This window comes from Scomber japonicus, chromosome 21, assembly GCF_027409825.1.
Source record: "Scomber japonicus isolate fScoJap1 chromosome 21, fScoJap1.pri, whole genome shotgun sequence".
In the NCBI taxonomy this organism is placed as follows: domain Eukaryota; kingdom Metazoa; phylum Chordata; class Actinopteri; order Scombriformes; family Scombridae; genus Scomber; species Scomber japonicus.
Window position 1 is genome coordinate 13633094 of NC_070598.1, and position 13453 is coordinate 13646546.

The following is a 13453-nucleotide window of genomic DNA, read 5'->3' on the forward strand; positions in this document are numbered from 1 at the left end:
CACTATCAAAGTGTTTCATGGCTCATGGTGCAATTTTAACATTGTCAGTCACAGCTAGTGTCCAGTAACTGATGACCAGAATATATATCTTATTTACTTCAGTGGTGACGCACTTAATCAAAGGTCTTATTTTTTATGAGGTATATGTGAGAACTTTATATAAGATATGTGTTTCATGATGTCATATAGTGAATCAATAATCCATTCATAAATAAGCAATCAAATCTTTAAGAATTAATGCCCATCAAATGTTAAAGTTGGTGTGGCAGCCATATAGTAAGTGGATTAGTGTTCATGTGCCTCAGACAGGGCGAGGCTGTCTGTCGCCAAGGTAGCGGGCTCACCCTACCTCAAGGTCGGAGTCGGGCGGCGGTGATGGGTTGTTGTTCCTTCTTCCCCGGCCACGTGACTTTCCATCTGAGGCCCGGCGCAATCGATCTGAATCTGAATCTTTAATGGGGGTTGATGGACTGTGGATGGTACTGTACTCTGCTGAAAGGAAGGAAAGAAGGAAGAAGGAGCGTATAAAAAAAGGCTGCATCGAAGATGAGCTATTATTTGCTTTTAGCAAGGAAGTTTGAATGGCCATTTGTCTTGATGCAGGACAGACAGCTTCCTGGGACATTTTTAGTGATTATGCAAACCTACAGGTAACAAACATATCATAAATCAGTGGAGGAGCACATACTAAAAGCTCTTTGATTTAATAAACAAGAGTTAACAGATGAGATGTCAGTTTGAAGTAGTAAAGATGTCATTGTATCTAAACTCAATGACTGTGTATATAATTATGTTCATTCAAAGCCTGATGTCTTCTCTGATGATTGATGACAATTTGAAATGCACTCATTGCGCAACATTTCAGCGACTTGTAAAAGATATAATCAGTGTACAACTGCCAGATGATGCATTAATGTCAGAAGACATTACAGATAATTCTTCATCTGATTTTAGTCTCAACTTATCCTGCTTGCCACGTTGCAGCACACTGGATCTGATGGCTGAAACAATTTCCCAATTAAATTGTGCATTTGGGTTAGGGATAACAAGGATTTCTGGCATTGACTCATGGTCATATAAAGAAAAACCTCCATTAAGTGAGAAGGAAGGTTTCAGAGTCTTACTTGTTGATTTTAAAAAGAAACATGGCTCAAACCAGGATCAAACTCCTGATATTCACATTACATGAGGAAACCCTGCCACTGGTCATTTGATTCTTACCTGCAGGATTTTCTGGGAGGGCCTGGCTGGTGATGGCAGCAGGTGGCTCCTGGAGGGTATAGGTGGTGGTGGTGGAGGGTGTGCTGGGGCTGGTGTTGTTACTTGTCATGTAGGGTGAAGTATAGGGTGAGCTGTTGTAATACTGAGCATACTGGCCCTGTCCAAAGGATGGATAACTGGGGTACTCCTGAGGACAGAGAGAGAGGTGGTGAAAAGGTAGTTTACATTTGGATGAAGATAAAGCAAATAGAGAAAAAGGAGATATACAGAGGGAAAATTTCGATCAAAATGGTGGAGGCAATGAGAGATAAAAGGTAGCAGAATTGAAAAAGAGAAGTATGAGGTTTGGCAGAGTAATGTGAGATATGCCCTTCACCAGTATTGCTACTTTACAGTGCAGATTCCAAAACATAAATGCAAACATATGTCTGTTCTGTCCTACATCTGGACAACGATCTGTCTTGTTTTCTTTTTTCTTCTCCCTTTCCTCTGTGGCATCGTGTACATATGTGTTGGAGGAGGTACAGTAGATAATCCTGCATACAAAGCTTTTGACATCCTGAGTGATTTATGTTTGAATGTGTCACGGATGAAATGTAACATATTGAGTATGCATGTTTCTTAAAGATTTCCAGGTTGAGAAGAAGTCTGTGATTCAAACGAACATAAACTGATCACTATATTCTGATACCTCATAGAAAAAGAAGGAAAAGGTACAAGTGCAACTACCTGTTGTGCGCTATTGAAGCCAGTTGAGTTCGTCAGGGAATTGTTTCCTGCATACAATCCTGACGTTGTTGTGAAAGTACCACCTTGAAGGAAAAATAGAAGAACTTTGAGCTATGTCTACACCATATTATGTCAGAAAACATTATAACATCTACAGTGCAGTGACAGAGATGAAATGGTCCATTGTTAAGAGAAAAAAAAAAGATCTTTTGTGAAACAACTATTTGAGGTGGTGAACAGAGGGAGGCCTGAGGGAGAGCTCCCAACAGTGGCCTTATCTTTCTCCTTTTCCTCCCTTATCAGTGATTGGATCAGCTTGATGAATGACGGAGAAGGGGGGGGTAAAAAAGGGTTAGGGGCGGACTGGACCTGCTTCCAAAGCCGTCCAAGCCCGCATAATGTGAGGAACACAAGAGACTGTTGTGTGCGAGTTACTGAAGGGTGGCGTGTGGTGAAAAGAAGGGAGGGAAAAAGTAGATGCAGTGGGATGGAGCAGGGGCAGTACAGTGAGAAAACGGAAGGGTAAGGTCTGGGTGAGTTGCACTGGTTGCTACTGACATTCAGCCTGAATGAATATGTATATTCCCCTTTTCACTTGCTCAGAGGATGGTCCTCCTGGGTAATTAAATAATTCAAGGGGGCCGATAGCATCTAATAGCTTAATAATACACATGGCATGAGTTATAGAGGAGAAGAGCAGGGGCTGCCCTTGGGGCCTCGACTTCTCTCTTTAACTGCCATCCACCTGTACTGTCATGTCAGGCAAGACAGCAGCAGGAGAGGCAGCTTGAAGGGGATCACAGACTGGCAGAGAGACAGCAGGGTGACAAGCAGAGCAGTTACTGGGTGTGATTTGTATCTGTATTAAAGCTAAAATTATTCCATTATTTTGCTAATTTGTAAGATCATAATTATTCATTAATCTTACAGAAAAAAATGTTTTTTTGCACCATAATTACACATTTTTAAATATATTAAACAATTAGAATACAATTGTTAACTTTCTCATCAAACTTAAAGCTCTACCTAAAAATCTAAAATTGCACCAAAGTCCACTTTAGAAATATTACCCACAGGGTCTTTACTTTACTACTTGTTTCTGAGGCAAATTGCTTCTATATACATTCATAAGGGACATTAATGAGTGCAACCATTGCATTCTTTAAAACCGCTTCTTCATTTATCGGTGCAATGATCCAAATAAAATATCTCATAGTTTCAGTGAAAACGAAGGGGGAGATAAATTTAATGTTCCTAAATGGGGGCGTAATTACACCTTTGTTCCCAGAGACAAACAGAGGGAGTTCCTTTCATCCTCTGGTCATTGGCCCCATTAGGAGGGCCCTCCCACACCGTGACAAACATGAAGCAGCTTTCAGAAAAGGGGGAAAGATCAGGGAGGTGGGGGCAAGAAGGTTGTGTATGGAGGAAAGCACGGAATAGAGGCTAAGTAGTTCACTGTTTAGCCTTGTCTGTTCGTTAAGTACCCAGCACAGTGGCTAAATAAGAGAAACAAATACCTCTCAAGCTCCAAAGATTGCCAGGATATACTAATTATTTGTGCAGTTTCTCACTTTCTGCTTCCAGCAATCACAGACACAGCAGATTTCTACCTTGTTTTTCATCCTGGCCTCTACTGGTTATTTTCCTTCAGAACTATTCTCTTTGTTGGTTTGTTTGATATTTCAAGGCCTGTGAGGGGAATTTTAAAATTTTGTGTTCTCCGCAGAAAGTTCAAAATTAAGTGAAAGTCTGACAGAACAATAAGACAGAGACAAGGAAGAGTAAGGCTGCAAAGGACAACAAATTAGCCTAATGCACAGTTCAAACAGTCATAAAAGCTCTCACTGGCAGGGTTTGAGGGTTGCTCTGTGGAGAACAAGGAGCCACATAAAAGCCGAGGGGTCCCCTGCTAGCCTAGTGAGAATGGACCCATGCTGTTGGGAGTGGTGGTGCTGGTTATGGTTGGGGGAGAAAGAGGGGGTCTTGTGGTTCCCCGGGGGGGCATGTTTTCTCTCCCTCCCCCTGTCCTGCTCCAGTTAGTTCACTCACTCAAGACCAGACATTGTCCCTCCCTCCTCTCCTCCTTCCCTCCTGCCTTCTGGCTCCACACATTGGAAGTCCATTTGCTTTGCTTGATCAGTCGCCTTGCCATGGGCTATGTCTATCATCAGTGCACAATATTTGTAGCAGAAGTTTGTATGCCCCACTTGGGAATAGGCTATCAAGTCCAGATGGGCTCTCTTTTTAAAAAGGCAACCAAGGCTTTGGCTTCTTCAGCTTGTACTGCCACTGGGACGGAAAGCTGGAATCCAATTATTCACCTAATTAGCATCTGCTCAATCCCACCATCAGCACAGTCTCAGTATTTTTGCACAACTCTGATGTTTAAGTTTTTTTATGACAATCTACGAAATGCCCTATATAAACCGCCACGTGGGATCGCAGAACCATGGCACACAAAAACGCCTTTGTCCCCTTTAAGATTTGGTGCCACGACTTTAGCACCCACGCAAAGCTCCATGACATCGGGCAAGAAAGCAAGGAGCAAAAACATTAATCTAATCGTACTCCGTCCTGACAGCTGGCTACAGGCTGGTGGCAGGGACACTGAGAGAGAGGGGGAGTATCATATGTGGAAAAAGAGTCTTTGGTTGGGACACCCAGGCCTGAGGCACCTCGCCCAGGCAGATCAATAGGCCAGAGAGAGTAATGATGATGGTACAGCTGACGGCCAGAGCCACAGTTAGAGTTAGAGGCCAAAATAGTGGTCAATCTGTCATCTAACATGGCTGTCAATTACTAACACACTTAACGTTGCATGAGGCATCTGATAGCCAGAGATAGCAGCAGAGAGTGAAGGAGAGACAGAGATCGACAGAGGGAAAGAGAAAGACAGTGTAAGAGCATAATACTGAGAAGATGAATGGGCACATAATACTGTCATCGTGAGTTAAACCACTAAGGGCAGGATAGCAGCTTGTGCATTCTGCCTCACATGCTGCGTCTCTTGTTCCCTTTCTTCCTCTCTCTCTCTCTCTCTCTCTCTCTCTCTGCCTTTCCTTTTTCAGGCTCTTGGCTGCGCGCTGCAAAACTCCGGCTGTGGCCGACTGTATTTGGTTAAGAGGCGTGGAAAAGAGGCTTCCCCGCGCCACATCTGCTGCTGAGCTGGCGTTATTTATTGTGAGATGCTCTGGAGGCTTTTCAACAACATGTGGAGATGTTTCTACTGTCACACATTAGATATTACAGGACAGAACACAAAGAGTTAGTTAAGTTAGTTAAATGTCCTTGCCTGGTGCAGGTGGAACTGAGACTTTTTCAACCAATACAAAAAGAGAGAGTAAAAGAAACAGTATATGGCAGCAGGCTGAATATACACTTAAACTGACTGAATTACTGGAAAGAAAGAGCAAAAGAGGGGGAGTGCAGAGTACAGCAACTCATCTTTATCGGTTTCAAGGCCATAAATCTCTACAGTCTCAGCTCTTAAACAAATACAAATATGATCACAGGGAGAAAAAAAACAAAGGCTGAGGAGTGGGGAGCGACATGGCTGCTGCCTCCTAAGTGCCTGCCATTTTTCCATCTGTGTTGATTCTTTTAAGAGGAGTAGGAAGCAGCCGTTGTGGCCGCACAAAACGACTGCCGGGATGCAACCAGATTCCGGGGTGAGGCAGAGGGCCGTGTTGTGAATCAGTCCAGCTCTGCATGCTATTAAATCAGGGACAGAGACCTATTTCTCTAATCTTCTATAAAAAAAGAGTAAAATAATTGGATTGGGCAAACAGAGGGAACACATGGCAGCAATACTGAAATTAAACAAATGAGGAAGTCAAAGGAGAAAAAAGACAATACGTGACATAACCCAAATGATGTAAACAAGAGGACAGAGTGGATGAGTACAGGACAGGAATAGAAACAAAGCAAGAGACATGTCTGAGTGAGAAAGAAAAAAAAGGTAAACAAAACATACCACCAACCAGATTTTTATGATTGTTGGTGAATCAAAGTTAAAAATCTCTGAAGAAAACTTCAGCTCATATATTTTGCTGTGAACATCTTAACATTTAAAATTGGGCATGCTGCCAGCTTGAAGAGAGACTGATGGCATCTCAGGCTGCATTTGGACACAATACAGACACCCATCATGATTTGTTAGCATGAACATAGAAAAAGATGAAGGATTCACAAAGATGCCCTCACCCTGCATCTGGTAGCTGTAGGGAGCCTGTCCTGTCTGCGGCGTGGTGAAGCCAGAGCTGTAGCTTAGGAAGCCCGTCTGTCCTGGGGATTGAGACTGGCTCAGACCCCCCTCTGTCTTTATGCCTGCCCACAATGGACCTAAATCAGTTAGTGACACCAGATCGGTTTGATGCACAGACAACAGTCAACACACTGGTTTAAATTACACTGGACACAGCAAAGGGACACATAGACAGGCTCTGTCACTTACTATAACAAACTAATCACAATGGACTGCTGATTTTCTGTTTACAGATTTTTACTATTATCAGTTGTTTAGAAATATTATCTCTTACTGCAGGAGTTGTCAATTTGGCTGTAAATCCAAAAACTCTGTTTAGAATATGATTGTTTGATTTTGCATTATTATCAACATTATTATTACTATTATCTAAGATCTGCCATCTGTGAAAGGTTGCACAAGTAATAAACCATTTTGCTTTTGTTTGTGAATTAAACTGGCCACTGCTTAGATTGAATCCGTCACAATGTAGTTTCCATGCAACGGTAGGTTGCAGGGCTCCATTCAAATAAACAGTGTAAATTCCTCCTCATATTGAAGAGTCATCTGGGCTCAAAACACTCCAAAGACTTTGGACAAATAAAGCCTACAGTGAGCCATATACTCTATGCTTTTTCTAGCAATGCCAGAGGAAACCAGTTTTTGTTTTCAGATTTATATCACTAATCTGTCAGACATATCTGAACAGCTTGACAAGCAAATTCGGTTTTATTGCATTGAAAGAGACTATGCAGGCACTAAACAACAATTCAGCATATCTGCTGTGCCTGCTTTACAGGAGGAATTGTGGGAACATGGTTTGTTATAAGCAAGTTCCTGACCTTCAGGAAGGAAAATTGTTTAGTCTTATTATGTAGTTGTACTTTTCTCACCTACCCATGCATGCATGCAATGTAAAGAACACCGACAATATTAACAGGCACTTCTTAAACAGACAAGAGGAGGTTAAGATTTGTGTTAGACAGATCTTACCATAGGCTGGAATGCCATAGGGCTGGCCAGGCTGGGGGTAGCTAGCATAAGCTGCGGCCTGCTGCATTCCTGTGGTGTACTGTGTCTGCCCATACGCAGCCATATTTTGGGATGAAGGGGTAGGAAGAATATGTGGATATGTTCTGCTATTTGAGAAAAGAAATAAAAGACAAAAGTGAGAAAGGAAGGCAGGAAGAAAGAGGGCCGTGTTTTACCCTCAAAACCATAACACAAACTTTGCTAACTGACAAATTCTTTGTGATTGTGCTACTTCATTTTAAACACTGAGCCAAGCTGTAAGGCAGATAGCATCGCACAGCTCATATACATAGTGAAAGAACAATAAATGGCAAAGGAAATTTTTGCAAGATAATAATTACAACAGATTTCAGAGTACGCAAGCTGCAGACATCCAGGCAAACAAAGCCAGTCGAAACCTCTCGATCTAGCAGAAGGATCTAATTAAAGATCCAAATGAAGTTGGATGCTGCTTATTTTTTAAAGAAAAATAAAAGAAGCCTTACTTGGAAGGGTAAATCTGTGGAGAGAACTGGTGAGTTTGTCTTGGGCTGAAGCCACTGGTTCCAATAGCTGAGGAGAGTTAAAAAGAAAAGAGGCAAGCACAAATTTAAACACTAAGAAATAAGGTAAATATTATCTTTTGCCAACAGAACTTCTGGATTCCGAGGAAAGAGTAATTACATTGCATTACTCTATTTATTTCGGTAACCTTATTTAAGGTTGAAAACCGGACAGCAATAATGAAGTAAAATAATCAGGTAAGAACATCAGATTTTTCTGCTGACCCACGTATCTCTGAAAAACTTCTAGGCTGCTATGACGACCGCTGGTGTAAACACTCACAGGATGGTCTGAATCAGTCTCGGCCTGTGGCTTCAGTTGCTTGGGCCTTTAAAGCCACAACCACATTGGAAGTGACATCACTGATTGCAGGTAATGAGTGCTACTGCATAATCATTCCTTCATTAGGCGTGTGACTGTGTGGTTCCACAGTGATGTTAACTTGTGGAAGTTCAGTCACACGTATCCACAGAACACTTGTTTTCAGCAGAAAGAATGAACTAATAGACGGAGAATTTTCCGACCACTAGTGTTAGAAAAGTAAAACCTCAAATAAACTCTTATCAGTGTGAAAATAGAAATTAATATTAGACCTCATTTGCAAAATTGAAATGTCAATTTTGGGGAAAAAGTAAAATAAATGATAAAATTCAACACAGAAGATCCTGTCTCTCAACTGCAAGAATTCATTTGACAACTTGATACTTGACACTTGTGCCATTATTGGTTTTAATTTTATCAATCATTTAAAAAAATATCATTTGCAAGTTAATATCTAAATTTGAACATTTTTAGTGTTTAACTAGAAATGTGCATTTAATAAAATTCTATGTTAATTAAAAGTCTGAACAACTCAGGCAGTAATCAAAGTTCTGCCACATTACTCGCATTAACTGCAGCAGAGTGGCACAGTCTTGAAACATCTGTTTAATTGGTCGTGACATGTAAAATAAGGGATTTGGTTGCGGGGGAGTGCTAACTGTATGTAACTGTATGCTATAACCCCTCACACACGTTATTAATATTGAACACTTTTCCCACATCAGCAGCAACTGCCACTGGACAAAACCTGCTCTTCTGAACGCAGCTTTGGGTTTCCCCGTGGAGGATATGGGGTATATGATTACTAAATTTCATTAATATTGTCAGAGACCAAACTCATAGCAGAAATCTGTGTGCTTCAAGCGTTAAAGTATCAAGTACTTAGTTAAACAGTTAAGGCAATACAAGAAAATTAGCAGCAAGATAATATAATGCACAGTTGGATGCAGTGATAATAATATATGTTCATAGTAAATGTAAGACGCCAGTGAATGTTGGATAAAAATAACCTAAAAAATTATCACATTAGGGATTTATTTATTTTTACAATTCCTACAATGCTCATAATACACTAAAGCCATTTTGTTATTTAGTGAAGGTCCTGTGTCTGTGTGATGTTCCCTTGCTGGGAGGAGGGTGTGAAAACTCTGCCTCTGACAGGGCAATAGGATAACAGCCCTGTGAAGAGTGAGTGCCACCCGGATGCCATGTCACTCCACTGGACAGACAAGCTTAGTGCATTACAGGTCATAATTCAGGCCTGACTGGCATGGGAACCGATAGGCACACACACACATACACACAAAATACACATATGCAAGCAAGCACAGCATATAAATGTGCTGACAAAGGTAAGGTAGAGACACACTTGCTCTTAAACACACACACACACAGACACAGACACAGACACACACAGACACACACACACACACACACACACACACACACTCACACTCACACTCACACACTATATCGGCATTTAGCTGCAGGGACATTTCCTGTGGCCCACCTTATCAGTCACCCATCTCTGGGCACATCTCTCACTAATCAGTTCTGCAGCTGTGTGTGTGTGTGTGTGTGTGTGCATTCATGTGTCTGGTTGCCTCTCACACACACTCCTCATGAAAAACAGTCCTTCCTCCTCCCACCACCTCACCTGATCCTGAGAAGCTGTCTAGAGAGGTGTCTGCTACCGAGGTGGCGATTTCGCTGCTGCTCATTGGCTCGGTTTTAACTGCAAACAGAGAAGCCACATTGTCACGAAATGCACCAAATCAATGTCTGGAAAAAAAAAGAAAAAAAAAGGATACGATTAATGTCTAACGACTCAAGGCCTTCACATTTTCACATTCACCAAATTGCGTTTTGAAAATACAACAAAAAAGTTACTAAAATAAAAAACAGAAATGGCAGGGAGCAGGAATGGTCAAACAACTTTCCAACAATAATGTTAGCAAATGTACTATAATTATCAACTTAACATCTGTATCAGCTCATGTTTTTATAGGTTTTTTTATTTTATTATCTTTTAATCTTTTTTGCTGGGATAAATCTGATGCGCCAGGAGAGCTGTTTTTTTATCTTTATCACTGATTCTTATCATTCAACCAGGAGAAAAGCATTTACATTTACAAATGTAAAGCTTATGTCCTGCTTTTATTTCAATAATATTCATTTTAACTAGTTTACAACATTAGTATAAATCTATTATTTTTACAGTCATTTATATATGATGATTAATATACTGGCTTATCTATACTTAAATGTAGCGTGAGATAAAAAATATTTTTATATTGCAGCCACATTAAGGTCTGAGGACTGAAAGACCATTAATAAAGTGAGTACAAGTAATTGACAGTGTGCAAGATTTTCTGGTCCTTTCACAGTTAGAATTGCAGATAAAAAAGAGCTCCGCAGGGACGTGCAAGTACAATTGAAATGTCAAGGAAATGTATGGTGTATAAAATCTTTTTTAAGAGTGTAGCGAACGCTGTTTGACCTTGGCTCCATTATACAACTCAGTGATAGATCTGCAAAGACGATTTCACAGCTATCTGACAGCTCAGGAATCTTTGAAATCAATCCATTTCACTTCAGGCAGGCTGGAGGATTTTTTTTTTCTTTTTTGGCAAAACAAATTGACAATGTGGGCAAGGGAGTCATGCTCAGCGGAATCCCTCATGGTTGAAGAAGCCATTTGCTGTCATGTTTTACATGTTTCTGCTATGCTCATTCTGTGCGGAAACATATGTTGACAAGGGGAAATTTTTTTGAACAACACACCGATGAAAAAAAATACTGATAAGGTGCATGCATAAACTAGCACACACTCAGGTCACAGAGCACACAATAACCACCATATTCAGGAAAAAGCATGAACCATCTGCATTAAAAGAAAATGCCCAGTATGTGCTCTATTCTCTATGCAACTTCACAATCTGACCATTCATTAACAATGGACTCAAATCCATTCAGTGTCAAACCATGCTTAAAACAGAATAACACAACAATGAAATACCAAAGATTTTCTGAATGAAAGGCACAATAGTTGAAGCAATGTTAAAATTTTTGCAGCAGTTAAATTGCATCTTTTCAGAACTTTAAAAAAAAGTACAAATTCATTTTCTTCGAGCAAAGCAGGTGGTTTAAAGGGTAAACTGCAAAGAGTTTCTCGCTCTCTTTCTTTAAATAAAGTTGAAGAGAACACCAAGTATTGTCCTTTCATTGTATCACCAAGAGTAGACAAACCTGCAGCGGACTGTGAGTTAGAACCTAACAACCAGTCTGCAGTGGTAAGCATTGTGATGTTATCACCTATGGGAAAGAAAGAATGGCAAAGGGACATATGACAGTCTGCATCGTGTCTACGGGTCCTGTGTCATGAATGCACACACACACACACACACACACACATACACACACACACACAAACAAAAAGAACCTGAGCTCAAAACACAGACTAATCTGAGGATTTCATGACAGGCGGGTTGTTTTTAATAATTTGTGTTGGTTTGTGACATGGGCATGACTGCTTCACTAAACAAAGGCTCAGATTTACGTGCAGGTGAATTACCTGAGTAAATAACTATGTACAGTAGAAACCTCATGCAAAACTCCTTCATTTCCATGCTGTGGGCCTTGAATAATTGCATGGTTACTTAAATAAACAGCTAATAGTCAAGGGAAACAATCATTAGTAGCACTGAATTGTATGAGCTGTAAATGCTATGACAGCAATGTCCAAAATAATCTATGTTCAAAAGCTGAAAATATATACATGCACTTTTACTATTGTTGCACTGGTTTCTGAACATTATATAAGTTTAAGAAGGCTATTTAAAATTAATTCACCCACCAAAAAAACTAAAACTACTTGCATTAGCTGCTAATCAAGAACTTTATGACTTTACAAAAGTATAACCTGCATAAACCTTCAATTCAGATTCTTTCAAATCTTACTCTCTCTCACATTCAAAGTTACTGCACAGTTCCCATCAGTTTTTTTCTAATACAGAATATCATACAAAACAGAGTGCACAACTAAAAAGCAACAGCAGTGCACACATACCTTCAGTGCCATTGGGTGTCATGGAATTGTTATTGATGTGGGAGTTGTCGAGGTTGGGACCATTAGGAGATTCACTGCTTCCACTTACACGGCTGTGAGGACTGGCTAGATCCTGCATTTCCATAGACCTAATGAGAGACACACGCATGCAAACACACACACACATACACACACACAGACACACACACAGACACACACACAGACACACACACACACACACACACACACACACACACACACACACACACAAACACAAACACAAACACACACCAAATCAAATTACACATATCGCTCTGCTTTCAGGAAAGACACACAGCTTCATACACAATACAGTGTATACAATATACATAATGCAGAAGTCCCAATTTAGACAAGTGAACAAAATTATAATGATACTACCAAAAACCCAGCAAAAAAAATATAGATGGTTTGTAAGATAAAAAAAAACTAAAACATCCCTTCAAAATTAAATTTGAAAAATACAATTGCACCCATCTTTACTGATAACTTCCTTGCATAAGATTTGTTCTATTAAATATAAAATACTGGAAATTTAATGTCACAGCAACTGACAGAAAAAATTGTACTTGTGAAAACTGAAGAAGTACACAAAGGCACACACACACACACACACACACACACACACACACACACACACCCTCTCTCTCACATATACACAAAGACAAACTGTGTGGAATTTGAAGCTATGAATAGTAAACATTTTGACAAGATAGTTTCCGATTTCTCTTATTACAACAATCTCACTGCGAGGCAATGCTTTAAATGAACACAGAATGTTTACTGTTAGTAAGCTCTGATGTATCTCGGAGCAAAAATGGCCTTAAGTGTATATTGTATTGTGTGGTATCGAAGACTGTTAACAGATGTTTGCTGGTTTGAGGCAATAGTTAATGTGCCTGTTAAAAGTGCAGCACTCTGCTTGATTATAAGAGGCCATGCCTCAGTGATGGGCAGATGAGAAGATCATGAGGCATGTGTTTGCTCTGGCAAGCTCCTTAATTGTTTCTGTGTTTATACAAAAGACCATGCCACTGAAAACATTATTCTATCTTCTCATTTGTGCGCTCAAAGGATTTGATCGAGTATAGACAATGTAGTATAAAGAAGGCATGAGTGATTTGAAAAATACGGCCACAAACTCTAGACCCTATTTTCCTCTGCCATCGTTCCCATTCCAATAGTGAGTTAATGAAATGATGACAAAATGTTTTGTACATTATACTGCCATTTCCAATTATATTTCAGGGTTCTGTGTATCTCTTCTATCAATA

At 40.2% G+C, this 13453-nt stretch overlaps 1 protein-coding gene across 9 annotated transcripts in view; it reads right to left on the bottom strand.

Moving 5' to 3' along the window:
* The window catches only part of eya1 (EYA transcriptional coactivator and phosphatase 1), a 31343-nt gene extending 18370 nt beyond the window's left edge, over positions 1–12973 (bottom strand). The window contains exons 1-10 of one of the 9 annotated variants that reach the window (XM_053342181.1): positions 12951–12973; positions 12162–12289; positions 11327–11407; positions 9750–9827; positions 7714–7780; positions 7192–7332; positions 6157–6302; positions 1951–2033; positions 1222–1408; positions 350–489 (exon numbers count right to left, since the gene is read on the bottom strand). In XM_053342181.1, coding sequence (XP_053198156.1) covers positions 350–489; positions 1222–1408; positions 1951–2033; positions 6157–6302; positions 7192–7332; positions 7714–7780; positions 9750–9827; positions 11327–11407; positions 12162–12285 — 1047 coding nt within the window. In that variant the 5' untranslated portion in view covers positions 12286–12289; positions 12951–12973. Of the gene's footprint in view, positions 1–349; positions 493–1221; positions 1409–1950; positions 2034–6156; positions 6303–7189; positions 7336–7713; positions 7781–9749; positions 9842–11326; positions 11408–12157; positions 12290–12950 lie in introns of those variants that run through there. The other 8 variants (XM_053342182.1, XM_053342175.1, XM_053342183.1 and 5 more) reach the window with 8 other exon arrangements.
* Between the last annotated feature and the right edge of the window lie 480 nt (positions 12974–13453).